This window comes from Taudactylus pleione, unplaced genomic scaffold, assembly GCF_031769625.1.
Source record: "Taudactylus pleione unplaced genomic scaffold, aTauple2 ptg000372l, whole genome shotgun sequence".
In the NCBI taxonomy this organism is placed as follows: domain Eukaryota; kingdom Metazoa; phylum Chordata; class Amphibia; order Anura; family Myobatrachidae; genus Taudactylus; species Taudactylus pleione.
This window is the reverse complement of record NW_028284773.1, coordinates 13951254-13970905: the sequence shown is the minus strand read 5'-3', so window position 1 is coordinate 13970905 and position 19652 is coordinate 13951254. Positions and strand designations below refer to the sequence as shown.

Sequence of the window (19652 nt, the reverse complement as noted above, 5' to 3'; positions counted from 1 at the left end):
GATTTTCCCACCTTCATTCCTCTGAGCAAATCTACAAAACATACATTATTATAACAGTCTCCGAGCCTCCATACTACCATAAAACATTGCACAGCATTATATAAAGTCATGTTCAATGAAGAATATACTATGACAGGTTCAAAAGAACATTAGTCTAAGGAGTGCTTTGACTTCATCTGTTACTATGTTAAAGATTTTTTATCAAACCTATGTCATTAGTCACAGTTCTACACAGGTAACTGTTCAGACTTTCATTAGAATACTATGTATATTATCAACAGCACTTATTTTTAATGATAATAGTAATACAATATTATCTAAATGTAAATACGCCTAAACTTTGTTTGCATACCCTGTCCTATTATCTTTCCTATACGGGAAGCAGTCGGGAAGCCGGTGGACGCTTAATCCCGGCAAGGGTTAAATGACAGGCGTCGAAATCCCGACACCTGTCATTTTACCTATGCTGAGCGCCGCCACGGACAGCAGCGGGGAGGGGGGGAGGATAGTAACTGCTCTTGCAATGTCCCTAGGTATGATCTTATTTACATTACATGTTACACACTTAATATTGGTCAGTGTCATTGAGATTTTAGCTGGGAAAAGTGTAATTGCACTTACGTCCTATCTCTTTTCTTATACATATACACCAGCCTTACAGGACGTACTGGTATCTTTACACTACGTATAGATTTGTGTAGTGTGTAAGAAAATGTTATTAGAAAGATTGTAGAGCAGATTTCGATGCACAGTAGCGTTAGATAGGAGACAAATAAGAACTGGCAGTGGTGTAATCCAAGGATAAAATCACTGGCTCTAGAATGTGATGTCAGTGATGGAAGGAATGTCACATTCACCATCCGTGTGATTGGTGCTAAGGAGACTGTACTCAGTGCACTTATTTCCATCACAAGCTCTGTTGTTTCAGCTGCATTTGTTGCTTGCGGTGTAGATGTCTCTCTGGTAGCTAACTCTGTTGTAGTCATGGGTAACTTGCTGGTGTCATTTGCTGAAGTATATGTCAGTTTAGTAGAGGACATCTCTGTTGTTGCCTCCAAGGTAGTAGATACAGTGGTCAGCTTCCATGGAGTGGTAGCGCTTGTGATTGTAGTTGTAGGAACATATGGTGTGGAAGTCAGTATAATTGTACTGACAGTCAGTGTTGTGCTCTCACTTGTATGCTCTGATGTCTTTGAAGTTGCAGTAGACTCTTCATGTGTTGTTTCGCGTGGTGTAGTCAAGCTAATTGTTGTGGTTTGAGGAGCACTAGTTGTTCCTATGGCTGTAGTTGTCATTTGAAGAGTTGTAGGTTCTGTAGTACTAGTGTGAACTACAGTTGTTGGTTGTAAAGTAGTTTCCTGTGGCGTTGTTGTTTTTGCAGTTGAAGGCTTTGAGGTTGTCATTTCTGTGGTTGCCATGGTAGTTGTAGTTTGTGCCGTTGTTTCTTGGAGTGTTGAAACTTTAAAAGTTGTTAAATCTGGAGTTGTGTGCTTCATTGTTGTGGTTTTGATGGTTGCGATAATAGTTGTAATTGGTTGACTTGTAGTTTCTTGAGTTGTAGTTGGCAGAATGGTTGTAAGAGCTGTTGTTTTTAGAGTTGTGAGAGGTTGTGTAGTAACCTGTTGAGTCGTGGGATGCTTGGTAGTAGGATGCGTTGTGATGACTGCTGCAGTAGTTGTTGGGACCCTTGTGGTTTGTGTTGTTATCATTGGAGTTGTTAAACAAATGAATTCATCCACATTTAATAAGGTGATGGTTTTTCCATTATGATGAGTAGGTGTTTTACACAATAGTTTATCCCGATCTTTAACATTTCGATTTTTGGTTATCCAGTTGTAAAGATCTTTCAGATTGCAATCACAGTTCCAAGGATTATCTTTTAAATAGACACTCGGAATTTGTTCAATCAAATCAACAGGGAAGTTGGTGAACTGGTTTTTCGTAAGTTTAAGTGTCTTTAATTTTACAAGGAATGAGAACACATCATCTGGCAGGCTACTAAGGAAGTTATTGTCTAGATTAAGCTCTGTTAGTTTATCAAGACCAGAAAATGATTCTTTCGTTACATTATTGATTTGGTTTGAAGAAATTACCAACTTTGATAAAATATTGAAATTTTTAAATGCCTCGGTCGGAATAGTTGTTAAATTATTCTCGCTCATATCAAGTTCTTTAATGGACATACCATCAGTAATTTGGTCTGGAAACATGTGGAGTCTATTTCCTTTTAGTTTGAGCTGTGTGATTTTATTTAGACCAAACAGCATTTTATCTGGAAGATCTTCGATCAGGTTTGTTTCAAAGAACAATTTTTCCAAATTTTTTGATTTGGACAGAAAGTTTTTGGGCCACAACATTATCTGGTTCTGTGAGAAGCTGAATTCAGTCAGTTCCGAATTGCTGTCCACCAAGCCTTGTGGAAGCTCCTTGAGCTCATTGTCATAGATGCGGAGCACTTTTAGCTTGGTCAGTTTACTAAATATGTCCTCAGCTAAAATGGGCAATTTATTTTTTGCTAGATGCAACATTGTGAGATTTACAAGTGAATTGAACAGATCTGGAGGAAGAGAAGTTAATTGATTGTAGTTTAAGTAAAGTTCTTCTAAGTTTTCTAGATTGTCGAAAATGCCTTCCTCCACAGTATTAATGTTATTATTTTTAAGAACAAGCTTCTTCAGGTTTCCAAGATTGGAGAAGATTCCAGCCGTTAGCTCATTTAATTCCGTGTTGCCTGATATCTCAAGTTCAGTGAGATTTTGCAAATGATCAAAAGCACCAACTTCAATTAATTTAATTTTATTATTAATAAAGAATATTTTTTGCAGATTCGTCATGTATTTGAATGCATCTTTTTTGATGGCTGAAATACCTGTTTGCACTATAAAGATCTCAGTGGTTTTTTGCTTTATGGATTTAGGTATCTCAGTGATGGTTTCCTTTGAGAAGACTTCCTGGTAGTCCTTGGGGCATTCATAATTGGTTTTACATGGTGTTGCAGAGTTACATTCTCCTGTACCAAATCCAAGTAGAAGGAGCAAAAAGATATGCATCTTATGTCTAAAACAGAAAAGATATATGCATTTAAAATGATTATATTTAAAATCCAATTGTACAATATATTATCATGCAGCAGCTTTTATTTAAAGACTCCACTGGAGGCTATACAATTAATCCCGTCTCTCTCTTTGCATTTGGTACTAAGGTGTTTCCATTTGCAGGTATGTTTTGTAATTATTTCCTCTGTTACCTCCTGCAATGCAAGATGATCTCACTGCAACATCTGTCTAATTCTAAGATACCGTATGCCTCTAATATGTCTTCCTTTTATTTCCTGTATTAACTCTTGGTCATTTATGTAAAATGTGTGACTCTGAACTATATGAGTTATTAGCAGCTCTACTGTCTGCATGTAGCCATTGGTCAGCTGACCAGGTTGCTTACACAGGCCTACTGTTCTAAATAAACCACACTAGGGGCCAAATGTAATCGCCCACTATTTGCAGGAGCAGGTGCAATTCCAGCAAGATAGTCACAAAATTTAAAGTGGCAATTAGTTTATAGTAGGGGTGAGCGGGTTCGGATTTCTGAAATCCGAACCCCCACGAGCCCCCCCGATCCGAGGCCGATCCGAGTCAGGCTCGACTTTTCCCGCCTGACTCGGATCTGAAATCGAGGCAAAACGTCATCATCCCGCCTTCTGCGTCTCGCGGGTTTTGGATCCTATATAAGGTACCCGCGTCGGCGCCATTTTCTCACTCGGCTGTGGACAGTGAAGAGGGAGGGTGGGAATTAGGGCTGGCTGGGCTGTGTAGTGTAGTGTAGTGCAGAGTAGTGTTGTGCTGTGCTGTGCTGCGCTGTGCTGCTGTTGTCCACTACTTCAAAGTCCATAGGGGCTGGCTGTGTTGTGCTGTGCTGCTGTTGTTAATAGGGGCTGTGTCCACTACTTCAAAGTCCATAGGGGCTGGCTGGACTGTGTTGTGCAGTCAGTTCTCCATAGGGGCTGTGTCCACTCCAAAGTCCTGTGCAGTGTCCCAGTCCTAAAGGGGTGCTGTAGTGTTGTCCAGGGGGTGCTCTGTCCATCAGGGGTGCTCCCCCCAAGTGCTAAAAAAATAATATTTTTTGTGTGTTTGTGAATTGTGTGCGCAGTAGCCGCACGTGCATCAACAAAGTAGTGCCAAGCGTGCGCCTGTGTCATAAGTAAAGGGCCTGCTGGCTTGACCGTTAAAGGGTGCTGTAACCCCCAAAGTACACTCCAGTCCAAACCAAAAAAAAAATTATTTTCTGTGTTTGTGAATTGTGTGCGCAGTAGCCGCACGTGCATCAACAAAGTAGTGCCAAGCGTGCGCCTGTGTCATAAGTAAAGGGCCGGCTGGCTTGACCGTTAAAGGGTGCTGTAACCCCCAAAGTACACTCCAGTCCAAACCAAAAAAAAAATTATTTTCTGTGTTTGTGAATTGTGTGCGCAGTAGCCGCACGTGCATCAACAAAGTAGTGCCAAGCGTGCGCCTGTGTCATAAGTAAAGGGCCGGCTGGCTTGACCGTTAAAGGGTGCTGTAACCCCCAAAGTACACTCCAGTCCAAACCAAAAAAATATATATTTTCTGTGTTTGTGAATTGTGTGCGCAGTAGCTGCACGTGCATCAACAAAGTAGTGCCAAGCGTGCGCCTGTGTCATAAGTAAAGGGCCGGCTGGCTTGACCGTTAAAGGGTGCTGTAACCCCCAAAGTACACTCCAGTCCAAACCAAAAAAAAAATTAATTTCTGTGTTTGTGAATTGTGTGCGCAGTAGCCGCACGTGCATCAACAAAGTAGTGCCAAGCGTGCGCCTGTGTCATAAGTAAAGGGCCGGCTGGCTTGACCGTTAAAGGGTGCTGTAACCCCCAAAGTACACTCCAGTCCAAACCAAAAAAAAAATTATTTTCTGTGTTTGTGAATTGTGTGCGCAGTAGCCGCACGTGCATCAACAAAGTAGTGCCAAGCGTGCGCCTGTGTCATAAGTAAAGGGCCGGCTGGCTTGACCGTTAAAGGGTGCTGTAACCCCCAAAGTACACTCCAGTCCAAACCAAAAAAAAAATTATTTTCTGTGTTTGTGAATTGTGTGCGCAGTAGCCGCACGTGCATCAACAAAGTAGTGCCAAGCGTGCGCCTGTGTCATAAGTAAAGGGCCGGCTGGCTTGACCGTTAAAGGGTGCTGTAACCCCCAAAGTACACTCCAGTCCAAACCAAAAAAATATATATTTTCTGTGTTTGTGAATTGTGTGCGCAGTAGCCGCACGTGCATCAACAAAGTAGTGCCAAGCGTGCGCCTGTGTCATAAGTAAAGGGCCGGCTGGCTTGACCGTTAAAGGGTGCTGTAACCCCCAAAGTACACTCCAAACCAAAAAAATATATATTTTCTGTGTTTGTGAATTGTGTGCGCAGTAGCCGCACGTGCATCAACAAAGGAGCAGCGCCAAGCGTGCGCCTGTGTCCCATAAGTAAAGAGCCGGCTGGCTCATTTCTTAAAGGCTGGTGTAACCCACAAAGTGCACTACTCTCCAGCAAAAATAAAAAAATATTTTCTGTGTTTAGCCGCACGTATATATCAAATCGATATAACATAAATGGAGGACCAAACTTTCTCCGATAAAAATAAAATAGAGAAAGATCAAGAACCACTTCCTCCTAGTGCTGAAGCTGCTGCCACTAGTCATGACATAGACGATAACATGCCATCAACGTCGTCTGCCAAGGCCGATGCCCAATGTCATAATAGAGGGCACATACAATCCCAAATGACAAAGTTCAGGAAAATGACCTTGAAAAAAACATTTAAATCAGCTGAAAAGAAACGTAAACTTGCCAATATGCCATTTACGACACGGAGTGGCAAGGAACGGCTAAGGTTGATCCCTAGTATGTTCATGACTAGTGGTTCAGCTTCACATGACGATGGAAGCCCTCCTCCCACTAAAAAAATCAAAAGAGTTAAGCTGGCAAAAGCACAGCGAATAACTGTGCTTTCTAAGAAGATATCACAAATCCCCAAGGAGAGTCCAAGTGTGGTGGTGGTTGCGATGCCTGACCTTCCCAGCACTGGACGGGAAGAGGTGGCTCTTTCCACCATTTGCACGCCCCTTGCAAGTGCTGAAAGGAGCACCCACAGTCCACTTGCTGATATGCAAATTGAAGATGTCACTGTTGAAGTACAACAGGATGAGGATACTGGTGTAGCTGGCGCTGAGGAGGAAGTTGGCGAGGAGGATTCTGATGGTGATGTGGTTTGTTTAAATCAGGCTCTGGGGGAGACAGTTGTTGTCCGTGGGATGAAAAAGCCCATCACGGTCATGCCTGGGCAGAAGACCAAACATTCCACCTCTTTGGTCTGGCAATATTTCTATCCAAATCCGGACAACAACTGTCTTGCCATATGTACCTTATGTAAAGGTGGAATAAGTAGGGGTAGGGACGTTAACCACCTAGGAACATCCTCCCTTATACGGCACCTGCAGCGCGTTCATAATAAGTTACTGTCAAGTTCAGAAACTTTGGCTAAGACCGTAAGCAGTCCAGGGACACCTAAATCCTGTTGTCCTGTTGTATCCAAGCGCCTGCAAACCACACCGTCAACTCCCTCCTCGTCAATTTCCTCCTTAGTCAGGATCGGAAGCAGTCCTGCAGGCCATGTCACTGGCATGACTGACTCTCCTATCCCGGATTCCTCCGGAGGATCCTGCATTGCTACGCCTCCTGCTGCCGCTGCTGCTGGGAGTCGTTCATCATCCCAGAGAGGAAGTAGGAACACCACTACTTTTACTAAACAATTGACCCTCCAACAGTCCTTAGCGAGGAGGATGAAGTACGACAGCAGTCATTCTGAAGCAAAACGTATAACTGAGGCCTTGACTGCTATGTTGGTGTTAGACGTGCGTCCGGTATCCGCCATTAGTGCAGTGGGATTTAGACAATTGATGGAGGTAGTGTGTCCCCGGTTCCAAATCCCGTCTAGATTCCACTTCACTAGGCAGGCGATACCGAGACTGTACAGAAACGTCAGAAAAAGTGTCCTCAGTGTCCTGAAAAATGCCGTTGTACCCAATGTCCACTTAACCACGGACATGTGGACAAGTGGAACAGGGCAGACTAAGGACTATATGACTGTGACAGCCCACTGGGTAGATGTATCACCTTACGCAGCAACAGCAATAGCGTTACCAGTCGCAGCATCTCAGAAACGCCAGCTCGTTCGAAAGGCGTAGGAGGTTGCTTCCACAGAATGTGGAGAAGATGGTGATCATCAAAATGAATAATCAGCTCTTCCAGGGAGACCAGCCTCCAGAACGTACAGAGGGACCTGTGGTGGTGGATTCAAGTGGGGACGAGTTAATACTTTGTGAGGATGAGGATGTACACACTGAAGAGGGTGAGGAATCGGTGGATGAGGAGGATGAGGATGACATCTTGCCTCCGTAGAGCCAGTTTGTGCAGGGACAGATTAATTGCCAGCTTGTTTTGTGGGGGCCCAAACGAACCAATCATTTCAGCCACAGTCGTGTGGCAGACCCTGGCGCTGAAATGATTGGTTTGTTAAAGTGTGCATGTCCTGTTTATACAACATAAGGGTGGGTGGGAGGTCCCAAGGACAATTCCATCTTACACCTCTTTTTTTTCTTTGCAATATGTACTGTTTGGGGCCTAGTTTTTCAAACTGCCATCCTGTCTGCCACTGCAGTATCACGCCTAGATGGGTCACGTGTTTGTGCCGCCCACTCGTGTCGCTTAGCATAGTCATCCAGCTAACTCGGTGCAACATTTTGGACATAAAAACACTATTGTGAGGTGTGAGGTGTTCAGAATAGACAGGAAATGAGTGGAAATTAAGGTTATTGAGGTTAATAATAGCATAGGAGCAGAAAAACCTACAAATTCTGTGATTTTAGCTGTTTTTATGCTTTTTTTAAAAAAAATACAGATCCAAAACACAAAACCCAGAACCCAAAACACGGAAGGGTGGTTTTGGCAAAACCAATCCAGATCCAAAACACGAAGAAAGATCCAGATCCAAAACCAAAACACAAAACACGAAAAGTGGCCGGTGCACACCCCTAGTTTATAGGCAAAACCAACCTGGTTTTGCCTTTACACTAATTGCTGCTTTAAATCATTGAAATCGAGATGGCTCCCGCAAATTGTGGGTGCTTATATTTGGCTCTATATCTTGCAAGTTTATGGCTTTGTTTGGGGGTCATGAATTTGTTTGGGGTTTATGCACTATATGCAGCATAGGGGATGCATTTTTTGGTGGTGGATGCATAAATGATCTTCCTAAATCAGGGGCTCTCATCTCCAATTCAATGTGTTCTAGATGTATTTAATAAAGTTAGTTCATTTATTTTGCTGGGCCAGTAAATAGCCCACCTGTTTCCATGGACAGAAATCCTGGGAAAAATAACCTGCTGGTGGGGGTACATGAGGATTGGAGTTGAGAACCACTGTTATAAATGATAGGGATTCACAGTGAAATAAGATAATTGAACAAGCATGGAAGTACATCTGAGGACCATAGGCACCAATATTACCTGCTACAGTATATGCTACAGTATATCCATAAACAATACCACAATGTGCGGTTTCTTAATATATCTCTATTGTATTATCCAATAGCAATGGGATGTAGTTAAAATGCTGGCGGACGGAATGCCATCTTACGATATACTGACGCCAAAATCCCAATCGCCGGCAAAATGCAGAAGTGAGCCTACCTCCTACAGAGCAAGGAATGCTCTCCCCGTACTCCTTGTCTATTGCAGATTTCTGCACCACAAATTCATATGCTTTGCTGAGAGTGTAGACACACCTGCACAAATCAGGGGACACCGTGTCGCCAAATAGGATGGTCACTGCACTCACACTGCTTTACACTTTGGGAATGATCTCTAACAATATCTGATATTTCCACAGGAATTCCTTATGTAAATGCTCTTCCATTGAAGAAAGCAAGTTATATAATGTACAATAGCACCATCTTGTGGTCATGATAAGCAGTTGACCCATATTGTGGGTGAAGCTCAAAACTGATCTTTTATAAATAGATTTAAATTTATTTTTAGTCATTTTAAAAGTAGCAGTGTAGAGGTGAGATATTTATTCCTGTAACATAAAATAGGCATACACTCTTACTATAGATATATTAGATATCTATAGTAAGAGTGTAGATAGATAGATATATTAAAATAAACATTGTGCCGCTTTCTAAACTAAAATTAGTTCATCTATTTCTCCTCTGCACCCATCTGTAATAAACCTGATTTTCCACCTGGAATGTTCTCTGTTCAGTTTTAAAGCTTAATTGAAGCAAATCTTAAATTCCCTACCGACCTTTTTAAGCAAGAACACTGCTTGTCCCTTTCAGACCTTCAGAAAAAAAATTCTCCCACTTGCAGCATCAGCCTATTTTAATTACTTTTAAATGTAACATTTTTGGGGGACCGTCCAGAGTGGGAAGGGTCTCCATGATTCTGCATCGATGCAAATGGCGCTTTTAGCATACAGCACATGCGCACAGGGCCGTAACTTGGGGTGTGTGAGTGGTGCCATCGCAACAGAGCACAGGGCTCGCTGCCCCACGGTCTTTGTTTCTGCTAGCAGGGTGCCTGTAACAGCAGCCAGGATCTCTGCTGCAGCGCTGATCCAGGCAGACACCCTGCAGTTTATAAAGTCACTTGGAGCATCCTCAGAACGCTCCGGGCAGTGCTGCACTAACCGATGCTGCGGGCGGCACAGAGCACACTGTATTGCTGTTATGACGCTGCAAGTGCACATGTGAATTTATGCATTTTTATCTGTCTTTCCTTGTATTGACCAGTTTGGGGCATTACCTGGGTAGCGACCACGTAATCGCACAGAACTGGTCACACTTGTGGGAGTATTGTGCATACAGGGATGGGAAGCCTGTTTCTGACGGATATAGAAGGCTGCTATTGGCAAGGAAAGAATATATAGATAGTACTCACCTATGAAATATGGAAGAAATGTCTGGAATGTGAGGTGCATTATACACCTATGTATGTCTAGTAAATACAATGTGCTAGACCTAACTGCATATTATATGAACTTTTTTCCCGTATTTGACCTAACATAATAACATTGGTCTACACTGTATGCTATTTAACTTATTCATATTTTAATAAATGGAATTGGAACCACCTCTATTGTTTTTATACAATGAGCCATATTCAATTTGATTCGCACCCGCAATACTTTTTCGACTCCCAGACTTTCCGCCTACTTCGCCTGTTTTGCATGCAGAAAAGTATTGCGCGTGTGCCCGCGTATCCCCGTATTCAATTTGAAAGTACGCGAAAACAGGACCCGGCGAAACTTGAACAGGCAGAAAGTACTGTCAGATTTGGGGAGATCAGCCTGACACCCCCCAAAAGATGCTCTGACATGGGGGTTAGCTATGGTTACCCCCGATTTGGCTTGCTGAAGGTATTTGGTGTTGTTAAACGGGCTCAATAGCTGCTAAATAGCGTTTTTGTATACCTGATGCAGAATAGTATTCAGGAGGTTTTTTTGCAGAAAATAACTTATCCCAGCAAATTTGGGGTACTTGAAAATGGGGGTCAGCATATTTTAAAGTTGCTAAAGTTAAGTTTAAAAAATTGTGAAGAACCCACCTGCCGCAAGCACCTGCAATGAAAAAAACACTTGGGGCATACTTGGAGACCCCCCTAGAGTCTAGTTCGCAAGTTTTTAACTGTTTACCCCAACATTTTATTTTTTCGCCCCAAAATGAAAGTGATTTTTTTGGGGTGTTCTTAACTGTTTTAAAAAACATTTTTGATGCAGTTTACCTTTGGGGGACAGTCTGAAGGCTGCACGGGGGTTCCCGTAACGTTGCACCCCAAAACTCCAATTCCGCACTTTTTCCCGCCTGCTATTCATAGGCAAAACTTTTTCGCCTATTACATTGCATACATTCCGCCTAGGCGAAAAGTCTTTCAAATTGAATACGTCGATACTTTTCCGCCCGGCGAAATGACGTCATCGGCAAAACTTTTTTGCCGATTCCGGCTTTTCGCTCCAAATTGAATACGGGCCAATATGTCAAATGCATTGGGACCTTATCCAAATTGCTAAACCACATTTACTGCATTTCATACTCTGAGCCACTCTTTCTATACATATTTGAAGTTGAATTAAACATAAGAACACTTCTACATTTAGTACATTTAGAGTGTCCTCAATACACTGTACATTGTGTATCACCCACTTATCATCTAGTTAATATACATTTTATTAAATTAGGACTGACGGTCTGATACTCTGCATATACTAAACCTCACTTTAGGTCACTCACAGGTAAGTGCTACAGTATCTATATTTTCTTTCCTTGTTTATCAGGAAAGTTGGTGACCTCCATAACAGCAGCTCCAACACCAAAACTCCATTTACGCGCACCCACCACCTCTACTACTGTCATTGGCCATAAGCGAGGTATTGGAGTTTCTTAAAAGGTGTCAAATGGATGATCGTTAAAATATTTTTAATGGTGGAAAAAGTATTTTTCTGCACATTTACAGTGTTTTGGGGTACATAGAATGCCTGCAAAGTGATTTTCCAGTGTTTTATACATGTTTGAAAAATGTTTTAAAAAACAGTTTTAGTTCCCATCTACAAGTTCAAAAGCCTATTCCCATCAATGCAAGACCTCAACATGCATGTCTCAATCATTTACACCTCTGCATACATGTCTGAATCATTTACACCTCTGCATACATGTCCCACATAATTTACACCTCAACATGCATATCTCACATCAGTTACACCTCTGCATACCTGCCCCACATAATTTACACCACCACATATCTGTCACACATCATTTATACCTCCCTATACCTGTCCCACATAATTTATACCACCACATACCTGTCCCACATCATTCACACCTCTGCATACCTGTCCCACATCATTTACACCTCTGCATACCTGTCCCACATCATTTACACCTCTGCATACCTGTCACACATCATTAATACCTCTGCATACATGTCACACATAATTTAAACCTCCACATACCTGCCCCAACATAATTTACACCTCCACATACCTGTCAAACATCATTTACACCTCCACATACCTGTCACACATCATTTACACCTCCACATACCTGTCCCACATCATTTACACCTCTGCATACATGTCCCATATCATTTACACCTCCACAAACCTTTCACACATCATTTACACCTCTGCATACCTGTCCCACATCATTTACACCTCTGCATACATGTCCCACATCATTTACACCTCTGCATACATGTCCCACATCATTTACACCTCTGCATACCTGTCCCACATCATTTACCCCTCTGCATACCTGTCCCACATCATTTATACCTCTGCATACCTATCCCACATCATTTACACCTCTGCCTACCTGTCACACATCATTAACACCTCCGCATACTTGTCACACATCATTAACACCTCCGCATACCTGTCCCACATAATTTACACCTCCACATACCTATCACACATCATTTACACCTCCACATACCTGCCCCACATCATTTACACCTCCACATACCTGTCCCACATTATTTACACCTCTTCAAATGCTGCAGAAGGTGTCTATAAGGGTGTGCACAGAAAAGAGAGAATATACTGCAACTTTGGAATTTGATTTCAGTTGCAATTTGCTGTGAAAATAACTTGCACGCGCCAACTCGCACCTGATTGGATCGACTCTAATACGGAATAATGATTTCCAAGTAACAAAGTAGGTCATACTTGCTGACTTTTACTCTACCCTCCCTGGGAGAAGCATGTGGAGAGGCAGCAGTCAGGCAGTGATGGGGGCGGGGTAGGATAAATGGCATCATTAGGCCCTGCCCCCTCATGGCAAAACGCCCACAAATCGCGCATATTTTAATAGGGGGTCGGGGCCAAATGATGCGATTATTCTAGAATTGCGTCATTAAGCCCCGCCCCCTAACGACAGACTGTGGATCTCAGGTAAGTTTCTCCCCTTTCTGCCCACTTCACTAGGAAGTGGGCAGGATGCGGGAGAAGTGCCTACACTGCCGGGAGTGCAGGGGGTTACCCGAAAAAACGGGAGCTTCCCGTGTAGGTATGTATGAAGTAGGTTTTAGCTGTGTAATGTTACAATGTTACAGCGTCATATCAGCTTCTTATAGGCTGGGTGTCTGGTATATTGAGAAATTTAAAATCTTGCATGAACTGTTAATCTGTTATTTGGGCTTAATTTATCAATTACCAGTTATAGACAGCGGTACTTTATTGCAGGCAGAGGCCCCTCTGCCTGAGGACCCAAGCACCCCCGAACCGCCTGGTGCACACAGCAGGCACATCAACACCAAGTGCCCAGCAACTGCTCTATTCAGCCAGCAACACCAGTTTCCTCTCCCTGAGTCTGTGGTAGAGGCTAGCATTTCTCTATTCAACTCCACTGAATAATTACTAGGAGTGGTCGGATAGTAATGTACTAAGTACAAATACTCACATACATTGCAGTAACAGTACCATTAACCTGGAAACGACAAGCTGTTCCACCTATATGCTAACTGGCTGTGACTGAATACTATTACTAACCTGCATACTAACCATACTTGCTTACCCTCCCGATTTGGTCGGGAGCCTCCCGAAAATCGGGTGCCGCTCCCGACCTCCCGGGAAGGCAGTCAATCATCCAGGCCCCGGCGATGTGCCTGCACCCCCCCGCACTTTTAAGTAAAAACACCGGCAGCAGGGGGGCCGGTGACGCGATTCGCGCTGAATCACATCATCGTGGCTCCGCCCCTGGCTGCACAATGCCATTAATCACGGCATTGTGCAGAGGGGGCGGAGCCACGATGACGCGATCGCGCTGTCACACCCATGCTCCGTCCCCAATGCCACGTTAGGTGCCGGGCCCTGCCCCCTTTGGCAGCATCACGCCCCCAGCCCTGTAAGCCCGACAGCTCCCTCCCGGAAGGAGGGAGCTAAATGTCGGCAAGCCTGATACTAACTGGCTGTGACTGAATACTATTACTAACCTGCATACTAACTGGCTGTGACTGGATACTATCACTAATTTTTTCAAACATATGCATGATAGCTGTGACTGAACATTTATACCTTATGCCATAATTCAAACTCAGTGATAAGCAGAACTTTCCACAGTTGTATCAATTGCTCCAACATCACAGTGTTCATACCAGGCTATGGGATTGAAATACTGTTAGAAATTAAAGGGACCACATGAGAAATCAGGGATTTATCTGCAATAGTCCTGTTGACAAATTGTCCAAAATGACTGAAAAGGGGTTATCACTACCTGGCATACTTGCCTACCCTCCCGATTTGGTCAGGAGCCTCCCGAAAATCGGGTGCCGCTCCCGACCTCCCGGGATGGCAGGCAAGTCTCCCGACTGCCGCCGACCCCTCCTGTCCCACCGCAAGTCCCCGGCAGCGAAGGGGGGCGGTGACGCGATTCGCGTCATTTTGGCACCGCCCCCCGCTTCACACTGCCTGTAATATCGGCAGTGTGTAGCGGGGGTGGGGCCAAAATGATGCACTCACGTGGCTCCGCCCCTGCCCCGCCCGCAAAAGCTTCTCATCTTGCCGGCCCCGCCCCCGTCTGCTGGCCACGCCCCCCAGTAATGCCGATCTGGCTGCTCCCTCCCGGAAGGGGCAGCCAGATAGTCGGCATGTATGCTACCTGGTTAATAGACCACTTACAGCTGTAATATCTCTACATGAGTTTCCAGCTCACATTCACTCATCTCTTCAAGGGTGTTGACTAACATTGATGCCATACATATCTATATGCCCACAAATAAGATGGCCGCTGCTCATACATGACTAATAAGACCATAACAAAGATGGCGGCCGCAACAGACTATATAAACCACAACTAAGAAGTCAATCATTAACCCCTGAGGAAGGCAAAAGCCGATACGCGTTGGGAACTACACACCGATCACACCGATCTGATCAGAGACTCATCACCACAGCGGAGTCCCACTCCTTAGTCTCCTCGCGGCAACGAGTTGAGCCGCCGTGCAGTGTCTGCTGAGCCCAGGAGTTGCACAATCTTGCGAGAGTGCATACACCCGGAAGTCTCGCGGACCGCCGGTGGGGACACCGCTCACCAGCGGCGCGTCCTGACACGCGCTGCCCTACACAGCGGAGCCAAGGACCGGAGGACCCCAGACGGGAGAAGAGGACTTCATTCACCTGGAGGTGAATAGACAAGCACGTCGAGGGTAAGTTTTGTGCACCTGGGTGATATGGGACGCCGCCCCGCCAGACACAGACTTGGATACCCCGCGTTTAGGACTTCGATTGACTCACGGCTACACCTTTCCATGGTACACTACCCCAGGTAGTATCACTGACTGCTCTGTATCCCAGCTGATACATACCCCCACCATCTTATATATACCCTGCCCCGAATTCCAGTTCCCGTACTGAGATTCATCGCCATCTTATATATACCCTGCCCCGAATTCCAGTTCCCCCAATGAGATTCACCACTCTGCAACAAGCTATATACATATACTATATACATATACTATATACATAAGGGGCATTGTGACCCCCTATCTTATTAATTAATAAACAAATCCCTTTTTACACTTTCATCCACTGTGTCAGTTTTACGTACCACACCAAGTGTAGCGCCGACCTCTAATCCACAATTGTTTATCCTTCAAGGGTGTTGCCCATAGCAACCAATCAGATTTTGGCTATCATTGAGCAAGTGCATTCTATTAAATGATAGGTAGAAGCTGATTGTTGCTATGGGTAACTTCTCCACTTGTCCTCCTTAGAAGATTTGATACATCTCTCCCAAAAAAAGAAAATTAAAGTAAGATAGGTGAAAAGATGTTGGGGTTCACAAAATCTTAGCGGCTGATTAAATTACACGGATGGACTGAGCTGTCTGACATGTGACCTGCTCACATAACAGCAATTACGGTATGGAATTGTATGCTTATATATCTGCTCACATCTCCATGGACTGAGCAGAAATGAGCAAGAGACACGTACAGTATTGTAATTGAGTCAGCTCCTCAGTTGGAAAGTCAACAACAATTCTACAGTTTTTAGTATATTTGAATCTAGAGCCTAATATGAAAGGAGAAATGAGTTAGATATTTGTAAGCCACTCAGTGGCAAATGCAGGATTTCTAGAGGGGGTTTCCAAATGCTTTATTTTAAAGTGAGAGTGGCTGGTCCATGAAGAGGGCAGAATTAGCACTTAACCAACTTTAATATGCATCATACAAAGTATAGTGTATGTCATAATTCCAGCATATACAGGACCAGCGATCACAGCAACCCATTAGATGTGGTGGTAGAAACATCCTGCCTGAGCTGAATTCCAGCACCATTCCAGAGCATTGGAGCAATTCCGGGAGTCTGGAGGAGCAGAAAGAGAACCTAGCACTGCCCTGGACATATATGTACATATTAGGCTCTATAGCAGTACATCCCTAACAGTGCATGTTTTCCAGCTCTCCTAATTGGTACACAGGTTATTTATTACTGGCTGATACATGTTAAAAGATCCACTGGGGGTGCTAATTATTTCATTTGTGATACTGAGAAAAACACTAGTAAATTCTATTATATTACTATCTCTATTGTGGTCATGGTGTGGGCTGGGGAAGGGGGTTTCTAGGCAGCTGGAAACCCCCCCCTGCGTTTGCCTATGCCACTCACCTGTACAGTACCTGTAGTCACTGCAGTGGTTGTTCTGTTCTAGGTCTATTGAAAAGTAATACACAGTCTTCTCTCAGTACGGCAAATGAAGCACTGCTCATACAGCCTCGCAACCTTCACATAACTACAGTATATCACCTTGTAATGACCAGAACGTCTGTGACACAGAGATAAGGTTCTGTCTTCCCAGATAATCTTTTCCTACGTATTTATAACTTATGATAATGGTTTAACTTATGTTTGGTCCAAACATTGTCATGGACAACACGGTATTTTATTTTCACCATGGTTTACTGATAATATTTTACATGTTTTTCCTTTTTGATAGGTTTTTGCTAGGTTATAACTTATAATTACTTTTATTTTCTGCATGGGAACCTTTTAGTGTATACATTCTAGCAGATCTGTACTTCTTCCTCTCTTGTCCTTCTGATATAGGGGGAAATGTATTAAAGTTTGGAGAGAGAACCAATCAGCTCCTAACTGTCATTTTACTGACTCTGGACGGGATGCACCAACATCAGAATTGTGGTCAAACCCCTGTAATTGCCATTTTCGGGGATTTGACCGCATTTCTCATATGCACCAAGCCCCAGAATACGATACAGTCCATGACTTGGATGGGGTGGGCAATGCCTTCTAAAGATGTCGTTGCCCAATAGAAGTCTTCAGGCTTCTATTCGCGACGCCCACTGAGAGGGATCTAATCTTATCTCTCCCAGCACCCACCGTGACATGTATGTCATTCTACGCATGCGCAGAATGATGCCAGAGGGACTTCCGGGTCAGGAACCCGAAATTCCCGCTCTCGGAAGAGCTGTCCTCATACTTGCTAACTTTTCATTAATGTTTTCCGGGAGCAGCCTGGTCATCTCGGCTTTGGGTGCGGGGCCAGGCTTCAGCTGTCATTAGGCCCCGCCTCCTTTTGCTGGAAAGTGACACGATTCACATCATTTAGCTCTGCCCTCTGCATACAGATTCACAAATTCATCCTAAAATGTCCTTATCCTGCCCACTTCACTAGGATATGCCTACTCTTTTGGGGGTGCGGGAGGTTACCTGAAAAATCGGGAGCCTCCCGCGACTCCCAGGAGAGTAGGCATGTATGGCTGTCCTTTGCATTTTTTTCCTCATGCATACCGGCGTAATTAATTGCGATGAGTCATGCATCCGCCCTGTATGTGAAAAATGACACTTAGGAGCTGATTGGTTTGTACTTTCTCTCTCTCCACTTTCTCTCTCTCCAAGGCATTGTATATCACTGTAGAAATATTAGGGATGAGCAGGGCCGGTTCTCCGGGAACCGGACCCACTCAAATTTTGAGGTTCCGGGGCGATCTGAGCCACAGCTCGGACCTCCCTGCCTGCCCCAGATCCCTCTTCGAGGCGAAACCTCGCGATTCCGCTGTCGCATCACGCGGTTTTGCATCGAGCGGGCTTAACGCTTATTGGCTGAGAGAGCCATCTGTCACAGCTCTCAGCCAATCAGCACAGGAAGCAGGAAGATACCGCACATCCCCATTGCCTGATATCACCGACACCCCCGCCGGCATTCCCTGCTGCCGACCCCCACTGGCAGCATCCCCCACTGCCAACACCCCCGGTGGCACCCTGCATTGAGGATACCATCGGCATTTGCCAGAAGTACACGATGGCCAGTACGGCCCTGCCGTCAGCGACCCCGCACTGCCGGCACTCCCACGCTGAGGACACCATCGGCACCCCTGCACTGCCGAAACTCAACACATGGACACTGAGGGCCTGATTCAGAGCCGCTCGTAAGCGGCCGCTCGTTCGCTCCGAGTGATGTTCGCACATCTGCGCATGCTTATGGGTTTTAGTACGCATGCGCGAACCAGTCAGTGCGGTCGAAAATCGTGTGCTCGCAAAATAGCGAATGCCTGCTAATTTGAGTGACAGAATGAGGCGTTTGTGGGTGGTAACAGGGGAAGGTGCTTGAAAACGGGGAGTGGAGATCCGAACGCAGGCGTGCCAAACAGTCAAAACGGGCGTTTTAAGGGTGTGCATAATTAACAAAGCAGCGTCATTGACCACGTCACTTGGTTGTCTTTTAGCCTGAACTGCTCGCATGATTGCGGTAGGAAAATCCAACCACAAGCACTGCGAGCAGTTCATACGCCTTTCGATGTACTCGATTAATCTAATAAATAGCGGAGATGACGAGCGGCCAAGGGGCGTTTTTTCCAAAATATTGAGCGCATGTTTTGTTCGCTCGTTCAGACATAGAGGCGTCAACAGACCGCAAAGAGCGAGCGCTTAATTTAAATAGCCAGCCCCTTTTTCTGAACGAGCGGCCGCAAATAGCGTCCGGCTCTGAATCAGGCCCTGAGGACACTGCTGGCACCCCCACTTTGCCAACACCCTGCACTGAGGACACTGCCAGTACCCCCGCATGTCATTTATAGGAATTCTATTCATTCTATTTATTTAGTGTTAGGTCTACCAAATAGCAGGAGCACTATCATATGTAAGGTAACACATTATATATTTCCAAATGTGTGCCACTAAAATATCTATGCATAACAAATAGAATGCCAGCTTTTCTATTGGTTCATAGCCATGTGCAAGGGTTTTTTTCTGTGTTCATTTCTAAGCTGAATGTGTGACAAGTCCCTGTTCTGTTGGATCTGTAAGCTCTCACGAGCAGGGCCCTCTTCCCTCATGTGGTCTTCCTTCCCTTACTTATATGATCGTCTACTCCTAACTCCCCACAAGGGCACCTAACACTTGTGTAATACCCCGCTAATAGATGGTTGAGTGTGATAGTATGTTCTTGAACCTTACTGAGTAAGGATGGATTATTACACTCTGGGTAGGTTCTCTTTATCCTCTTGAATTACCAGAGAGGTAAGGAGGATTGCTTCAGACACAAAGAATTATTCCTATTGTTACCAAATAAATTTAAATTTATTTTAAAA

The 19652-nt window shown here is 44.5% G+C and overlaps 1 protein-coding gene across 2 annotated transcripts; it reads right to left on the bottom strand.

Annotated features, from left to right (window-relative positions):
• Positions 1–571: 571 nt before the first annotated feature.
• Positions 572–16790, bottom strand: LOC148508299 (uncharacterized). Of its 2 annotated transcripts, none has more exons than XM_088444758.1 (2): positions 16714–16790; positions 572–3057 (listed from the first exon to the last, which is right to left on the bottom strand). In XM_088444758.1, exon 2 carries the CDS (start codon positions 3048–3050, stop codon positions 618–620), a length of 2433 nt encoding a protein of 810 aa, XP_088300884.1. In that variant the 5' UTR covers positions 3051–3057; positions 16714–16790; the 3' UTR covers positions 572–617. The 2 variants fall into 2 exon arrangements, with proteins under 2 accessions (XP_088300884.1, XP_088300885.1); XM_088444759.1 differs by lacking the exon at positions 16714–16790 and adding an exon at positions 8837–8866.
• Positions 16791–19652: the final 2862 nt, after the last annotated feature.